Source organism: Mustela nivalis, assembly GCF_964662115.1.
Source record: "Mustela nivalis genome assembly, chromosome: 4".
NCBI classification, from domain to species: domain Eukaryota; kingdom Metazoa; phylum Chordata; class Mammalia; order Carnivora; family Mustelidae; genus Mustela; species Mustela nivalis.
The window spans coordinates 118,625,185-118,640,381 of record NC_139023.1 but is presented as its reverse complement, the minus strand read 5'-3'; the positions used below and the strand labels follow the sequence as shown (position 1 = coordinate 118,640,381).

General features: G+C 41.1%; 1 protein-coding gene and 1 long non-coding RNA gene across 8 annotated transcripts in view; one reads left to right on the top strand and one right to left on the bottom strand.

The window, feature by feature from the left end:
• The window catches only part of AFF1 (ALF transcription elongation factor 1), a 250,846-nt gene that overhangs the window by 207,872 nt on the left and 27,777 nt on the right, over nucleotides 1-15,197 (top strand). For all 7 annotated transcript variants that reach the window (XM_082726634.1, XM_082726638.1, XM_082726635.1 and 4 more), the window contains 3 exons: nucleotides 7,235-7,289; nucleotides 7,411-7,448; nucleotides 10,291-10,447. In XM_082726634.1, coding sequence (XP_082582760.1) covers nucleotides 7,235-7,289; nucleotides 7,411-7,448; nucleotides 10,291-10,447 — 250 coding nt within the window. The remainder of the gene's footprint in view (nucleotides 1-7,234; nucleotides 7,290-7,410; nucleotides 7,449-10,290; nucleotides 10,448-15,197) is intronic.
• Nucleotides 220-7,213, bottom strand: LOC309862625. Its single transcript, XR_014310614.1, has 2 exons — nucleotides 1,718-7,213; nucleotides 220-1,533 (listed from the first exon to the last, which is right to left on the bottom strand). It is a non-coding gene; the product is annotated as an uncharacterized lncRNA (long non-coding RNA).

The window sequence follows — 15,197 nt, the reverse complement described above, 5'->3', positions numbered from 1 at the left end:
GGTTTTCTCAAAAGAAAGGCATTTGAGCCATTCTTTACATATTAACTGTGGAAAACAGAAGGTCTTAGCGTTATAAATTTCAGTCTTAAATAGCTTTTGCTGTGGAAAACAAATTTTAGGGGTTGTGTACAATTTGAGTTGGGTTTTTTTTTTTTTTTTTTTTGGTTTTTTTTTGCCACTTTTTTGGCCTAGTTCTAAGTAATAAAGAACGAGTCATGTTGCCCAGCTGTACTTTATTAAGGCCAAGTAAGTCTAGATACATTTGGGGTGTTTAGAACAGTTGAAAGTACATAAAAAAGGTTTTTAAGTCAGCGATTGAACCCACATTGTCATTTCTTGATGGTATTGAAGTAATCCTTACTTCTTTTCATCCGACTGCAAAAGGGTTTTGAGAACAAACTGATCCTCCTTCAGTATCTAATCAGTTGCTGACCGGGAGTTGCCAGCCTCCCAGGATGTCAGGGTAAAGCTCCAGCTGGGCTCTGGGTGCCACTGGTTCCATGTATCTCGGAAGGGCTCATTGCTGGGGGCTGGATATTTTGAAAAAACTGTGTCCTTGAGTCAGAGAGAATGTTTTATCTTTTAACTGTGACTGAATGTGGGACCCGGTTAAATCACTGCTCCCAAGCGCCAGATCCTCGATGTCCTGTTTCACTTCTCTATTGCAAAATAAGAAAAAGAGAACAATATGGCAATATCCTTTATGTTTTTTATAAAGATTAATTTATTACAGTTTGAAGGATGGACTTTTTGGTGCATTAATAAAACTTATTTCATTTGTGGTCCTGGCACATGGTGAGATTTTTGCTGCTTTTTATTGTCCTTTACCAGGAAAAAACAAAAAAGTTTTTAACCTTGTGTGCCTTTTCTTTCCTTTTTCCCCTCTCTTTCTTTCTTCCTTCCTTTTTAAATGTTACTGGCTCCTGAATTCTGGAATAAGGATGAGCTTTGTTAAACCATTTGCTGGCTGGTGGAGAACAGATACTGTAGCACGAGGGACCACAGTTGTAGCGATTCTGTGGAAGCTCGAACGTCCCCCCAGGTTTTACACCTTGTGCTCTCTGTAATGATTGGTAGTAAAGCCCTTTAACGGTAAAAGGCGCTTGTCTGTCTTTTGGAGCAGCAAGGAAGGAGGGATTGAAGAGCTTGCGTCCCCCTTGGCTGGAGGAAGAGAAGGCGGGGTTCCCCGCAGAGCAGTGTGTGGAGGCAGCAGCACAGAGGGAAGCCAGTGGTCGTGTCCTTGAGCCTGTGGGAAGAGGAGGAAAGGCCACTGGGTGGGAGCGGGACCCAGGAAGCCGCTTCAGACCTTGCAGGCCAACATCACACCCTCTCTCACCCATTTCCATCCGCTTTCAGGCACTGGGAGTTGGTAGGGTCTTGAGCCATTTTCTGTGCTGGTTTTGCTCCTCAGAGAGCCAGGCGGTCCTCCTTCTGAGTTCAAGGCCTGGACTCCAAGGTGCCTGCAAGTGTGTGACAGCCGTGCTTCTTTGTGCTTTCTTTACAGAACTGTTCATTTGCCATATATAAAATCACCTGGAAAAGAGTTATTTGTTATGATCCTGGGAGACCGAAGGAGGGGAGGAAGGCTGGGCCCATAGAGGTGAAGAGGAAAGGGAAGCGTGACTGAGGAAAGTGGTAGCGGGGGCTCTGGAGAGAAGGAGGGGGCTCTGGTTGTGGTTGGGTGGGCGGGGCTGCCGGGATGGATCCCGGAGCTTACCTCTGCGGAAAGAAATCACTCCTGTGTCCCAGTTAGTTTGGAAAGTGCAGTCCTGGTTTCAGACTTGGTATGTCCCATCTGTTAGTGCTCTGGGTCAGTCTGATCTAGTGTCAGCGTGAAGGCTCTTGGGCGTGCAGTGAAACTATGTGAGTGGCAGAGGGCCAGAGAGATGGTCTCATGCACTTGGAATGTCAGGGCGAAAAAATGTTCATTTTGGAATCATGTGTACTGTGGTTTTAAAAAATCAATCTAGGTCTTAATGCTTTTTCTTTCAGTTGCTAGTAGTTGGGAATCTTTATAATATTGTTCTCTGGACTTGGTTCCAGGTGACTTGGAGATCTTCCCAAAAATTGCTTCCACTCCTCTGTTCGGGGCATAATTAGTGAACGCATGCCATGTGCCCGGTGCTGCTCTAGGTACTTGGAAGCAGTGGCCACTAAGACAGAATTCTTGTCTTCTGTGTCTTGTAACTTAATGTGGGGGCATGTCGTACAGACTAGGTGCTGTGATGGTGACAGGCTTGGGGAGCAAGCAGTTCTTTTGGGTGGTGGCAATACTTCCGGGAGGGAGGACAGGAAAGGTCTCACAGAGGAGGTGACATGTGATCTGGAGTCTGAGTGATGAGAGAGGAAGGCAGAGAATTTCTGCCACATCTAAAGGGGCTTGATAGATCTTGCAGCAGGCTCTGAAGCCATTTGAAAACATCAGGAGTCGTAATTCTTACAGTCAGTGACAACTTTGAAGTAGTTCCTTTGCCTTTGCAAAGCATGGTTTTGAGGGAGCCTGTGGAGGCCCATTTAAGTCTCACATTTGATCGTAACTGCTAATTTCCTGTAGTAAGTGACTGTAGACTAATTTAAAATGGACTGAAAGATTGAATATGGTTATTTTATTTTGTTTTTAAGATTTTATTTATTCAACAGACAGAGATCTCAAGTAAGGGGTAGAGGCAGGCAAAAAGAGAGGGGGAAGCAGGTTCCCCACTGAGCAGAGAGCCTGATTCAGGGCTCGATCCCATGACCACAGGATCACGACCCGAGCTGAAGGCCGAGGCTTTAACCCACTGAGCCACCCAGGCACCCCCATCCATGGATTTTAAATAGTCTTTTACACCTCTGGCAATTTTTACTTTATCGACCGAAACCGTGATTACTCTGTGTGTTGTCCCTTTCCCGTCTTGTTTATCATCTCCCATAGACCATCCCTCCATGAATTTGAATAATGCCAGCCACTGTCCCCATTTGGACAGTTCCCCTCATACGCAGTAGCACAACTTCTTGAGCTTTGCTTTTACAGTTTTTCATTTCCTATATGTGGAGCCTTCTCCATAATTTGTCGCCTTCCACCGGCTCCTGCAAAACATTTGCAGTCCTTATTTCCACCCTTGATCAAAAAAAGGAAATCACAGCCTGATTGAATTTTAGGTTTGGGGAATTACGTACGTCTGCTTTGGAGCCCAGCCTCTTTCTCTTTCTCTGCCCTCTGTTGCCTGTTCTATCCTCAAGTCAGTTTTCAGTTTGTGAGATTGTTCAAGTTCACACCTTCACACATGTTCCATTAGCGGTTTCTGAAAAGTATTACTTGCCATCTTATACGCACCTAATACCAGGGGTGTGACTTATTAATTACCATGATCTTGCCTTCACTTGCTCTTTCCCAAATAAAATGTATGGCTGAATTGGGGGAAATGCTGATCTAAAAAATCAGCTTATTTAAGGAGTTTTGGGGTTTGAATTGAGATGTTACAGACTATTGGCAGTGAAGTCTTTGGCAAGCCCAGGACTAGGGAATGGAAAAGGAATCAAGGCTTGTCTTGTGTGTCTTCACACAGTAACAATCGGGCTCTGAGTCACCGAAGCCTGCCTGCCGGAACGTGTCCGTGGCTCTCTGAGCTTTGCAGAGCAGCTGCCTGAAGAATGTATTTGTACAAAGGGGTTTGAGGACTGTTTGTAACCGTTAAGTAAAAACTGTACCTCACCAGTATTGTAAAATGTGGTTAAGTCTACGTGTTAGTTCAAAGCGTTGCTGTACCTGAGTGTTCGGCTTCTTTTGAACGGTGCCAAGGTAGGCCGTATGGCGGCATATGCTTTGAAATAGCTGCTTTTGTCTTGGTGTTTGGAAGTGAGATTAGTCATTTAACCAATTTTAAAAGTATAGAAGGTTTATAATTCATCTATTTTCACAAGGGAAAAAGAGTGTATCCATTTTATTCCAACAGCATAATTACTGTTTTCTTTTTAAATCAAAGTCTTTCTCTGTCCAGGGAGTCTGGAGCTTTTAGGTTCTGTCCTGTCAGATAGGTTTTCTAGCCATTACGCCCTCTATGGGCCGGAGCAAGGCGATCGTGTGAGCTGGCTTTTGTGTTCCAGATCTGGGGCGTACCAGCTTCAGGCTCGCGCGGGCTCTGCGGCCATTCTGAGCCGTTTCCTTGCCCTCAGAACGTGAGGGGATGATCAGGGGCAGCCTGCAGGGCCTTAAGTAAAGGCAGTGTCTGGAGACTTCTGATGACACGGTGGGCACAGCTCTCTGGTACTGTTAGCTCTTCAGCAGGTGGGGTGAACTCGTTCAGCCGGGCTTTAGGGTTACCTGCCAAGTCCTGGATATAGAAGATGTGAAGGTGAAAATGACCTGGTCCTGTCCCAGAAAAGCTTCTAGTTGAGGATGTCCCTTGGGCCTTATGCTCTCTTGACCTAGATCTAACTGGTAGGAGTGAGACAGGGTCTGAGAGGTTTGATTCCCATCTAGTGGGTACAGAGCTGGTCACCCAGATGTGCTGTCGTTAGTTTTCCCATTTTTCACGTTAAGGACCACAGGTACCATGGGAGGTGTGCTAGAATTATGTGCTTGGCCTCAGATGGATTGGTTGGTGGGACAAGTTGGCGATTTTAGCAGCTGCTTTTTTAAAATTTTTGTCCTTATCTCTAAAAATAAAACCTTTATCTTTTATCAGGTTAGATTTCCCCCAACTATATGGATTCTTTCTCTTTTAAATCACAATGGCATTCATAATTTTCTGTATTAATAAAACTTAGATACGGTTTTTAAATAACTTTTTTCTTACTATAGATTCAGTACAGGTTTGCTAAAAAAAACCTTTTAGAAGTATCTTTCTTAGCCCCGCTAATAGCATGCTGGTTTATGTTGAGCTGCCGTTCCAGTGATATAATAAACTCTGGTTTCTGGAAGATTCCGTGGTTGCTCTTAGCAGAGGTGGCAGACACGGACAATTCACTTTGTTGATTTTTGCCTTGGGGTGCCTGGCTGTCTCAATTGATAGAACATGTGACTCTTGATCTTGGGGTTATGAGTTTAAGCCCCACATTGGGCCTATTGGAGCTCACTCTTAACAATAACAAACTGATTTTTGTATCAAGTAAATTGGGCCATGAATTTTGATTAAATGAAATATCATGTATAAATAACGAGTATATCCTACATAAGTGGTAGATTTTGTTCTACCCTATTGGTTTATCATTGCTTTCTGAGTGTTTCTTTGATGCTATCTGGAGCATTCTTCCTTAAGGTCACTGTCCCTCATCTCTGTAGGTATCATACCTGCAGGCTTATTTTGTTATTGTCTATGTAAGACTCTAAAGGGGGAATTCTTAGAATCTGGGACATTTTTACAGTCCCTTTTGTTCCCTAAGAGCAAGTAGAGCAAAAAGTCAGAACATACGCTTTCTAGCTTAATGCGTTAGCAGAATGTATTTGTGGAAGCCAGGCAGACAACTTAGAATATTTAACCCCCTGCTTACAAGAGGAATTGTGATTAGTTACCTGATTATTGATGTTTCAGGAAATTAAAGCAAATCAGTTTTATGCAAAACTCAGTGACTTAGAAACCAAGAGGTCCACTTACTGGGTTTTATTGGTGGTGGTTAATATTGAATACACTGTTGGGTTTTGTTTTGTTTTGTTTCTGGTTGTATTATACCTTATATTTATTCAAAGATACATCGTTTATCTTTAGCTTAGGTATGCCCCAGCCAAGCCACGACTTGGCAAGTAACACTGTTGTGTGACTTTTTCTTGTATACCATCATGATTATGATATCTGCTGCCAAGTCCTGCATCTGAAGGTTGTGTTTTCTAGCCTTGCTAAAATAAGAAGGGAGCGCTCACTAGGTAAATATCAAGCAGCCTCTACATTTATAAGTTGCTAGCAATTTTCATATTTTTTAGAAACTTGATTACAGGATAGTTTAGTACATTTGTTGGTGAAAATAGTTCCTTGGCAGAATTACAACTGCATGTAGGTGGCCATTATGAAAGAGCCAAGTTTTAGCATTTATTTTTATTAGAAAATACAATGATTTTACCAAGGATTCCCAAAGTAATCATGCTTGCTTACTTCAGTGGCAGGTTAATGGGTTTATAGTAAAAAATCATTGGTCAGATTATTGGTTGAAGAGGTATTTTTAGAAATACTAAGGAATTATAACCTCCAACATAATTTTGCTTTTTGGAGCATTAATAATACTTAAGCAGATTGGCTTTGTTTTCACTTGCACTAATAATATTTCCTCAAATAGTCATGCTCATAAATTTGGGGGAAGTGGGAGCAAGCAGTTAATGACTAATTCATTCTTTGATACATAGGCATCCCCATGGAGGATGGTAAGAGGGAGGAGACAGGGAAGGGCTAAGATTTCAGTAAACATGTACAGATTGGAAAATGACTTTTTAAAAAATTGAAGTGTCATGTTTGCTTTTAATATTTGAGGGTTGCTCATAAGCAAGAATGTGTAGATACAAGTATTGTGATAACTTTGAGGAAATGAACTGAGGTTTTATTTTCACCAGAGTGATAGCAGTAAGGTTAAACATACTGTTTAGACAACAAGATTATTTGTATTACTACTCTTTCAAATAATTAGTGTTTAAGCAGACTTTGTGTGTGAGAATTTGCATGGGGGCCAGTGAAAAATAAAGCACAGTATTAATAATGTCCTTTGGACAGAAATGGAAGGTACCTGCATGGTTTGGTGACTATGGCCTTGATAGCTTCCTGTATCTTACTGTGTACGGAGTTCACGTAGAGCACTTCTTAAGGTGCCTTGACACCATTTGCAACACTTCACAAATACTTATCTACTATTAGCTTATTAATCGTTAATCACTTATTCCAGTCAGAGACTATAGAAGAAAGTAGAGTGTGTTGTGCATGTGTTTTTCTCTTTGTTGTTGTTATTGCTTGTTTTGTGTTTGTAGACCTGGGAACTTGAGTCTCGGGGATGGCCACAGATCCCAACCTTGTGGTAGTTCTGCTTTTTGAATGCTCAGAACGTGTCAGAGAGTCAGTCTTGAGGTGGTAAGGAGCGTGGACTAAACGTGTTTCTGTGTTTTAGTAATAAAACTTGCATTTCCAGGAAAATGAAGCATTTGATGAATAAATTAAAATTAGACCTATCCCATCCTTCTTTTTTTAATCATTAAGCATATTTTCTATTTGTATGCTGAAACAAGTTATTAGAAATATTTTAAATCCCACAATGTTTCTGTCCCTGCCCATTTCAGCATGCTTGAAGATGACCTTCAGCTCAGTGACAGTGAGGACAGTGACAACGAACAAGTAAGTTTTGTATACCCCAACATACCAGGAATCCTTTTAAATCTGGTATTTCTGAGCTGCGTATCCTAACCTGTTGTTTGTTCTTTTCCTGGTCCTCCTTCCCCTTATTGTGAATTCCTAGAGCCCAGAGAAGCCTCCTCCTGCATCTGCACCTCCAAGGTATTGTGTGCGTGTGCGAGCAAAGTGTTTGCCTTTTCTACCAAATGAAGGAAATACAGCCCTATTTAGTGCTTTCATAGCTTCATCCTGGGGAAGGACATGAAGGATCACAGTTAGAAGAAAGTACCTATTTAATTTTTTGGAAGCTCTAGTTTTTTGGAAGCTCCAGTCAGCCTGGAGAGGTTGTTAATGCTGTAAAAGAGAAAGTACCTGTGCACACCTAAAACATCAGTTTAGATGTTTAAAATTTTTGAGAGTTTATGGGGCGCCTGGGTGACTCAGTCAGTTGAGTGTTTGCCTTCAGCTCAGATCAGGATCTTGGGATCCTGGGATCAAGTCCTGCGTCGGCCTCCCTGCTCAGTGGAGGTCTGCCTCTCCCTTTGCTTGTGCTCATTCTCTCTCACTCTCTCAAGTAAATAAATAAAATCTTTAAAAATAAATAAAATTTTGGGGGCACCTGGGTGGCTCTGTCGGTTAAGCGTCTGCCTTCAGCTCAGGTCATGATTCCAGGGTTCTGGGAGAGAGCTAATGTCAGGCTCACATCAGCTCCCAGCTCAGCAGGGAGCCTGCTTCTCCCTTTCCCTCTGGTGCTTCCCCTCTCTTAGTGCATGTGCTCCCTCTCTCGGTCAAATAAATAAAATCTTTAATTAAAATAATTTTTTTGAGAGTTTAAAAATAAGCTGAAATCCCTTTCATCAGTATTGTGTAACCAGTATTTTAAAAGTTATGCTAAAGAGCCCAATGTTTTTATGAAAATTTTTATGGAAGATTTATTTGCTGTTTTCAGAAATCGTAAAGCTGAATCATTTCTGTAAATTGTTTTCTATAGTGCCTGTTTTCTCAGTCATGAATTTCTAATTGTTTTAGCTACTTTCATTTTATTTTACTTCATTTTATAAATAGATTTTAAGTAATCTCTATACTGAACATGGGGCTTGAACCCACAACCCCGAGATCAGGAGTTCCCTGCTCTACCGATGGAGCCCAGCTAGGTGCCCCTCGGCTGCTTTTAAAAAATGAGCTAGAATGCATGTTAGTGTGATGAAAAATGGCACTCTTGTCACTTTCTAAACAGCAGCCATATTTCAGAAAATAAGATGCTTTAATTTTTGGAAATGGGAGTTATCTGAACTACCTTTATAATATTTTCCTCTGGTACTGAATTTAATGATTTAATATTCCATTACCTGCCTTCCACGGACAAAGAGTTAAACTGCAGTAGCTATTGTACGTGATGAGATGAGGTCATGCGTTCTGAGACAAGCACAACAATAAACTCTTCCTGTCGAACAGGCGATGTGATAGTTCATGTGGAGGAAGATCATATATTCATAGGCTCTGCTAATTTGTTTATATTCTGTTCAGTAATTTCTGGTACCTTTTAAGGTCCTGTAAATTATGACAAAACAGCCTAACTTGAAAGTGACAGAAAAGAAAAAAGGAAAGGTGGCCATAAATTAGAAGCAGGAATAACATTGAGAATGCATCTCATTCCAGTCATCACTGACTTAAGCTACTAGTGTGAAAGGGATCACAAGCTCGATGTAATGTTTTTATATGAGGAAATTACATCATAGCATAGTGTGTGTGTTTTAAAATTACTTCAACTAGTGACTTTTATCTAATATTTTTTGTTCTTATTTTAATAAACAATTTTATTTAGTAAATTATTTCATATTTTAGGTAGATGTGGAGGCTTTCAAGATTTTAGTTACTGATTTATTGCTGTGGCTGATTCCATCCAGGGCAAGTTTTTAAGACGGGCTGTGAAATTCTGTGTGCGATCATTGTGTGTTTTCTCGCTGACCTAGAATTACTGCCGCCTTCTTCTTCCTTCTTTTTTTTTTTTTTGTTTTGTTTTGTTTTGTTTTGTTGTTGAGATTTTATTTATTCAGTTGAGACAGAGAGGACAAGCAGGGGTTAGAGGCAGAGGGAGAGAGAGAGAGAAGTAGACTCCTCACTGAGCTGGGGGCCAGACATAGGACTCGATCCCAGTAGCTGGGAATCATGCATGACCTGGGCCAAAGGCAGACACTGAACTATCTAAGCCCTATACCCTGATTGCGCTATTCTTAAAACTGGAGTAGTTAATCTCTAATTTGGGTGGTATTTGGGGGGTGATGCTAAGCCAGTTGTAAAGAAAGGCCTCTTTTATCATCCTACCCAAGAGTGACTGGATTACCTTTGAGGTCACTGTCTAGAGGAGCACCCATTTATATTCAGTATATTCAATATTCTTTGGTTACCATTTGGTTAGTTTTCATATAGAGAATAGAGGGACATTTTAATGTTTCAGCTCTTCTTTGCTAAATTAACTTCTTTGGGCTAATATATACCCATTTAAAGTAAACTTAAAGGGTCAGAAAGTATTTTAGGCTTGGTAGGCTGTCTAGCCTGTCTGGAAACTATTCAGCTCTGCTTCCAGGGTATAAAGGCAGACATAGAGAATATGTAAAATAATGGGAGTGGACATGTTCCAACAAAACTTTACTTAGAAAAATAGGCGACCTGTCCATGCTGTGGTGTACCAAATTCTCATAGAGAGCACTACCATTGAATGTAAATTTTGTGTGGCTCAGAATGTTCTTGAGGGTCAAAATTCCACAGGCTTCTCTTTTATGTAATTCTTTGGTGAGCTATTTTAAGGATTTTTCACTGGTTTTTGAGCCCCTCTGGGCCTTTCTCTGAACCTGGATGGTATGGCTGATTTAGTAATACTAGGTAATATTGAAGCCCTTTCTTTTGAGTAGCAACAAAGTGGCCAAGAGGGGAAATAACGTAGAGAGGGAAAACATCCACCTTGTGAGGTGTCTTCAGACTCTCTGTCTGGGTTGCTTCGCAGTGCCCCGCAGTCGCTTCCAGCAGCAGCGGCCTCAGCACATTCCAGCAGTGCCGAGTCAGAGAGCACCAGTGACTCAGACAGCTCCTCGGACTCGGAGAGCGAGAGCAGCTCAAGTGACAGCGAAGAGAATGAGCCCCTAGAAACTCCGGCTCCTGAGGTACCGTGTCCCCTCCAGGAGGCAGAGAGGCCGTCTAAGATGGCGGCGTCCTGTCTTTCAGGGCTAGAGTCTGCTGTGGGCCTGCACTGACCCTGGGCTGAGTGGTGCTGCCCCCTGGGGCGGCTGTTTCCAACTCCCGTGCTGCGTAGAGGCCGCCGTTTCCGTTGACTTCTTACGAGACGTTCGGCACGGGAGATTTGGGAGAGCGGCCTTCTCTCCCCTGTTTAAAATGATAAGTTCTTCTCTGTTGTTACTAGTGTTGTTGGGAAGAGCAACTCATTAAGAATGAGTTTTTTTCTTTTCCCTTCTATTGAAAAAGAGAACTCGTTTTTTAATAGGCTGCTGTTTTAACCTTAATGAAAATTCTTTTTGAAGTTTCAGGAATGCATGAATTAAGGAAATCAAAAGGAGACAGCCCAATTTAGCAGATGGCAGGAACGTGAACTAGAATAAGTCATCAGAGGTTCTATTTTTGAATCACTAAAAGCCATGCATTAAATGGCTGGCCAAGTGGTTTTGCCAGGGCTGTTTCTTGCTCCGTTTGCTCCATGTGAAACAGGATAATTGTGTTTGCCTGTCACCCACCCTTGGGAGATACTGTAAGATAAACCGATGAGATGGCAAATCGCCAGCACTAAGTTTATCTGGAGAATTTATACTATTCTATTTTTTTTTTTTTTTTTATGGATCCTTGAGCACACGAAGTTTAATAACAATCTGGGCTGCCAGATGCCCTCAAAACTCGGAGTAGCCATGTAAAAATTTTGCTGGGGAAAGACTACTTCCAGTAGTCTTCCAGCATGAAAAGGGAAGAAAGACATTCTTGGTGAGCTAGACCAGCTTGTGTAGAGAAAATTACTCTGCATATTTTAGATGGGAATCTTGGGAAAGAGCCTTTCTGATGAAGAAAGCATTAAAAGTTCCCGATGTTTGTCTCTGCCATGTAGCAATCAAGGCAGTTCCACTAGAGCATTAACTGAATGCATCTGGAGAACACGTAGTGAGCTTAACAGCCGGGGCCGAGAGCAAGGGAGGCTGGAAAAATAACTGTCATTTTTTTGTTAGATACGAATTTATGTCTGACACAGAGTAAGTGCTCAATAAATATTTTCTGGCGTGAATAAACATGAATCAGCATTAACTGCACTTAAAATGCCTTTCAGATTTTGGACACTACTCTCTGTATTTCTGGGGAATGTTTCCTTGCGTGATACTAATTACTGCTGAAATCATTTTTCTGTGCCTCAGGGAGAAAGATATTGATTAGGCTTTGCGGACAAATTGTGTGATTCTTCCTTGTTTATAAGATCTTTGCTTTATGTTTCACCTTATTCAATTAGAAAAATCTGCATGCTTGTTTGGTTGATAAAAGAAGGAAGAGAATTAGATTAAATAATAAAATTTAGTTCAAATAAAATGGAAATGGTGCAGATTTGGCTGAAACTTGAAATCGAAACTTGAAAGAAAACTTTAATCTGGTGTTTGTATTAATGAAACCATTGGATCTTTTTTTTAAAAACCATTGTATCTTATTGCTCAGAAGGTTACTGGAGTAGATTTAGAGACTCTTAGTTGAAAAATAAATGTTCCCACCCTACTTTATTTTTTTAAAGCACTGCACCAAATAGGCTCCTCTGTGTACCTTTGTGTTGATGAGCAGATCTGTCTAGATTTGGGGCACAGTTTGTATGTCATATCCTGACGCTTGACTTTACCAGAAATACTTTGTCTGGGTCTTTGATTTTTTTCCCAGTGTATTTAACTACCTTCTCCACCCTTGAAAAGGAAGACCTGCCTTTTTGTAAATCTGTGTGAGAGTAACATGAATTCCACAATAGGCCAAGTTAACGTGTTTTAACTTTCCCACCCTTTTAAAAATCTGTTTTTAACACTGAGAATTTTATGGCTCCATTTTAAGTTCATTTGACAAAGTAGTCCAGTGATCTTACGAGATCTCAAATGTCCTATGTCTGTCAATGGACTGATGGCGAACTTGGGGGAAAGCCACTTTCAGTGTCTGCTTTATAGCGTGAATCAAAATGTAAATCTCAGCTTTTCAGAATATGTAGGATGGACATGCCGTCGTCTTTTCATTGCTTCGGTTCAGAAAAAATGCTTTTATTCTTAGTTATTCAAGGAGGGTCTCCTTAGTTTTCTAATCTATTCATTGTCCAGTTTTTTTAGTAAACTGCCTTTGTTGATTTGCCTTCTAGTCACTTGGTACTTTTTCATGAATTATTTGACTTAGCTCTCTGCCCACCCTGTGAGATGGCGAGCTGTCTTTTCACCTGTGAAAAGGTACCAACACCAAGATTCAGGCCCATACCCATCTAAGTCTGAGGTCTTCTTTACTATGACAGCAGGCCTCTCTCACACTTCTCTCCTTTTTCTTTTCCTTTCATTTTAGGTCTCCTACTTACTAATAATGATGATGTTTTTACTAAAAATAAAAATGAAAAGGGCATATTTGCACATACCTCCAACCTTTTTATTCAACATTACAATTCATCCTAAAGTACACAAACTTTTGACAGTTTGAGGAGTTAGGAGACGTAAAGGGACAGACAAATGTTTATGAAGGTGCCTAATAAAAACCAGTCCGGTATTTTTTCACACCCAGTGTGCAGTGTTTAGGTTGCACCAGCCCTGGGAGGCTGGCGGTGGGGCACGAGGAAAGGCAGGATAAGAAAGCAAAGACCAAACCTTGATCCTACCCAGCACTTAGACTTAAAATTCATTGTGAAATCCGTTTCAGTCAATCCCTTATGTTAAAGTTTTCCCCATTCCCAACATCCAAATATCTGACCTTAAAAGAATTCTGTACATTTTCCCGTCTCCATAGCAGGTCTGTAGAAAGGATTGGCCTTGTCTGGGTACATAGACTCAATTTTACCCTGCATTTGGGCCATATGCCTCCCTTCTGGACATTTTTAGGACCACGGTAGAAGAAAATGTGTTTTATTTCTGTAATCAGGACATTCCTTTAGTAGGACATTCCTACTAAATGTATCTAATACTGCCCTGTTTTGGGGTGGGGGGAGAGCAGATGTTATTTATACCAGGAATGACTTTCCTTTTTTGGTTCGTGAATAAATCCTCTCCTGTAGAGCATGTCAGTGATTCCAGTGGGCTGTGAACTTAGCCCAGGTGAGAGAGCCACACCCCTTCCAAGACAGAGTTTGAAGGGTTCAATTCCTAAGGTGAGCGGCAAGGGATATATCCTAATGCCTTGTCCCCAGTTAGCCGCCCAGATTACCACCCCCTAAAGTGTTTGCAGGAAATACTGTCTGACAAGTAGGTATTGGGTGCTGATCTTTTTTCTCCACCCTTCACCATCCTCCTGTCTTTTCAGAATATGGAATACAGTTTTAGATTTCCTGTGGCAACATAAATACCTGGCCCTCGCTAGAGCACTTTCCTTCTTCCCTCCTCCCTGCTCTGAAATTCAAATGAGAGCCTGGGTGTAGCGCTGATACTGAAGGAGATCTATTAGATTAAGGAGCAGTAAGGGGCAGGCAGAAAAAACAGTTCTGCAGCCCTCTTTGTGGCCAAAGTTTAGTCATACCTGGTTCCTTAAAGTTCCTCTTCTGTTGTAATCACACCAAGCCCAGGAAATACCTACCTGATCATTTTTTAACGTAACTTCTTCCTACCTATTTACAGTGTATCTGTATGTCTCGCTGTACTAGGTTGTTGGGTTCTTGTCGAGTTGAATTGTTTGGGACTTGACACTCAGGAGAATTATTAGCAATCTCTCCCTGTAAAATACCATCCACTTACTACAGTGATCTCCTTATTCGTCATCTCACCAGTTAGATCCCACTTGGAATATCGTTCAGTTAACATCCTGGTGCGCTATGTATATGATTCATACAAACCACCCATCAGAATGAATGGGTCTTAGAAACATGTAGCATGTCGGTGAGGTACTGCCCTTTCAAAAGGTGTAGTCATTGCCCACCCTTTCAGATGCAAATTTATTTCCATACGGCGTAAGATGTGTACGTACAGTAATATGCCCGTGGAAATGCTCACGTAAATATCTCATGTCCACCACTGTGTGCAAGACATAGAATGGAACTTGGAGATCCAAATGTCCTTGGGTCTGCTGTTAATAATCTACTTAAAGAGACAAGTTGGGATTCATCAGTAGTCAGTCAGCAACAAAGATTTAAACAACAGTTAAGATACCAGAAGTCAGGAGCTCTGTTTATTCCTCGGATCAGATGGACATATCATCAGTCTAATCTCACCGTTTTAATTGTGTGCTCTGGAGCCTCCCTGTGTTTCTCAGAAAAACAGATGCTACTCAGATAAGATTGTCCCTAACAAGAGACTTAATGTTTGATTTTTAAAGAATTCAAGTGGGACTGAAGTTAGGGACCAGTTTAGTTGGTTAACATGACTTCACTCCTTCTTTTGCCAAGGTGAAAATTTGAAAGTCAGGCTGTAATCCGTGATATACTGCCAGCCTTGTCATGTATGAATGTTGAATGTTTTTAAGTAAAGAGATGAAATCAAGCCTTGAGGAAGGTCATTTTCAATTGAAAAGTGTCTCAGAAAACAGAATAAAGCCTGTAGGTAATCACTAAGAATTAGTTTATTCATTAGCCTTCTGAAAATCCTTTTCATAAAAGGATTCTGTTCATTCTTTATTTCTCCCTTTATTTCTGATTGTTTACAGGCCAAAATGTGTCAGTTCTGTCTAAATCGCACTGTATTTACCATGAAAACAAAATCCTTAATACTA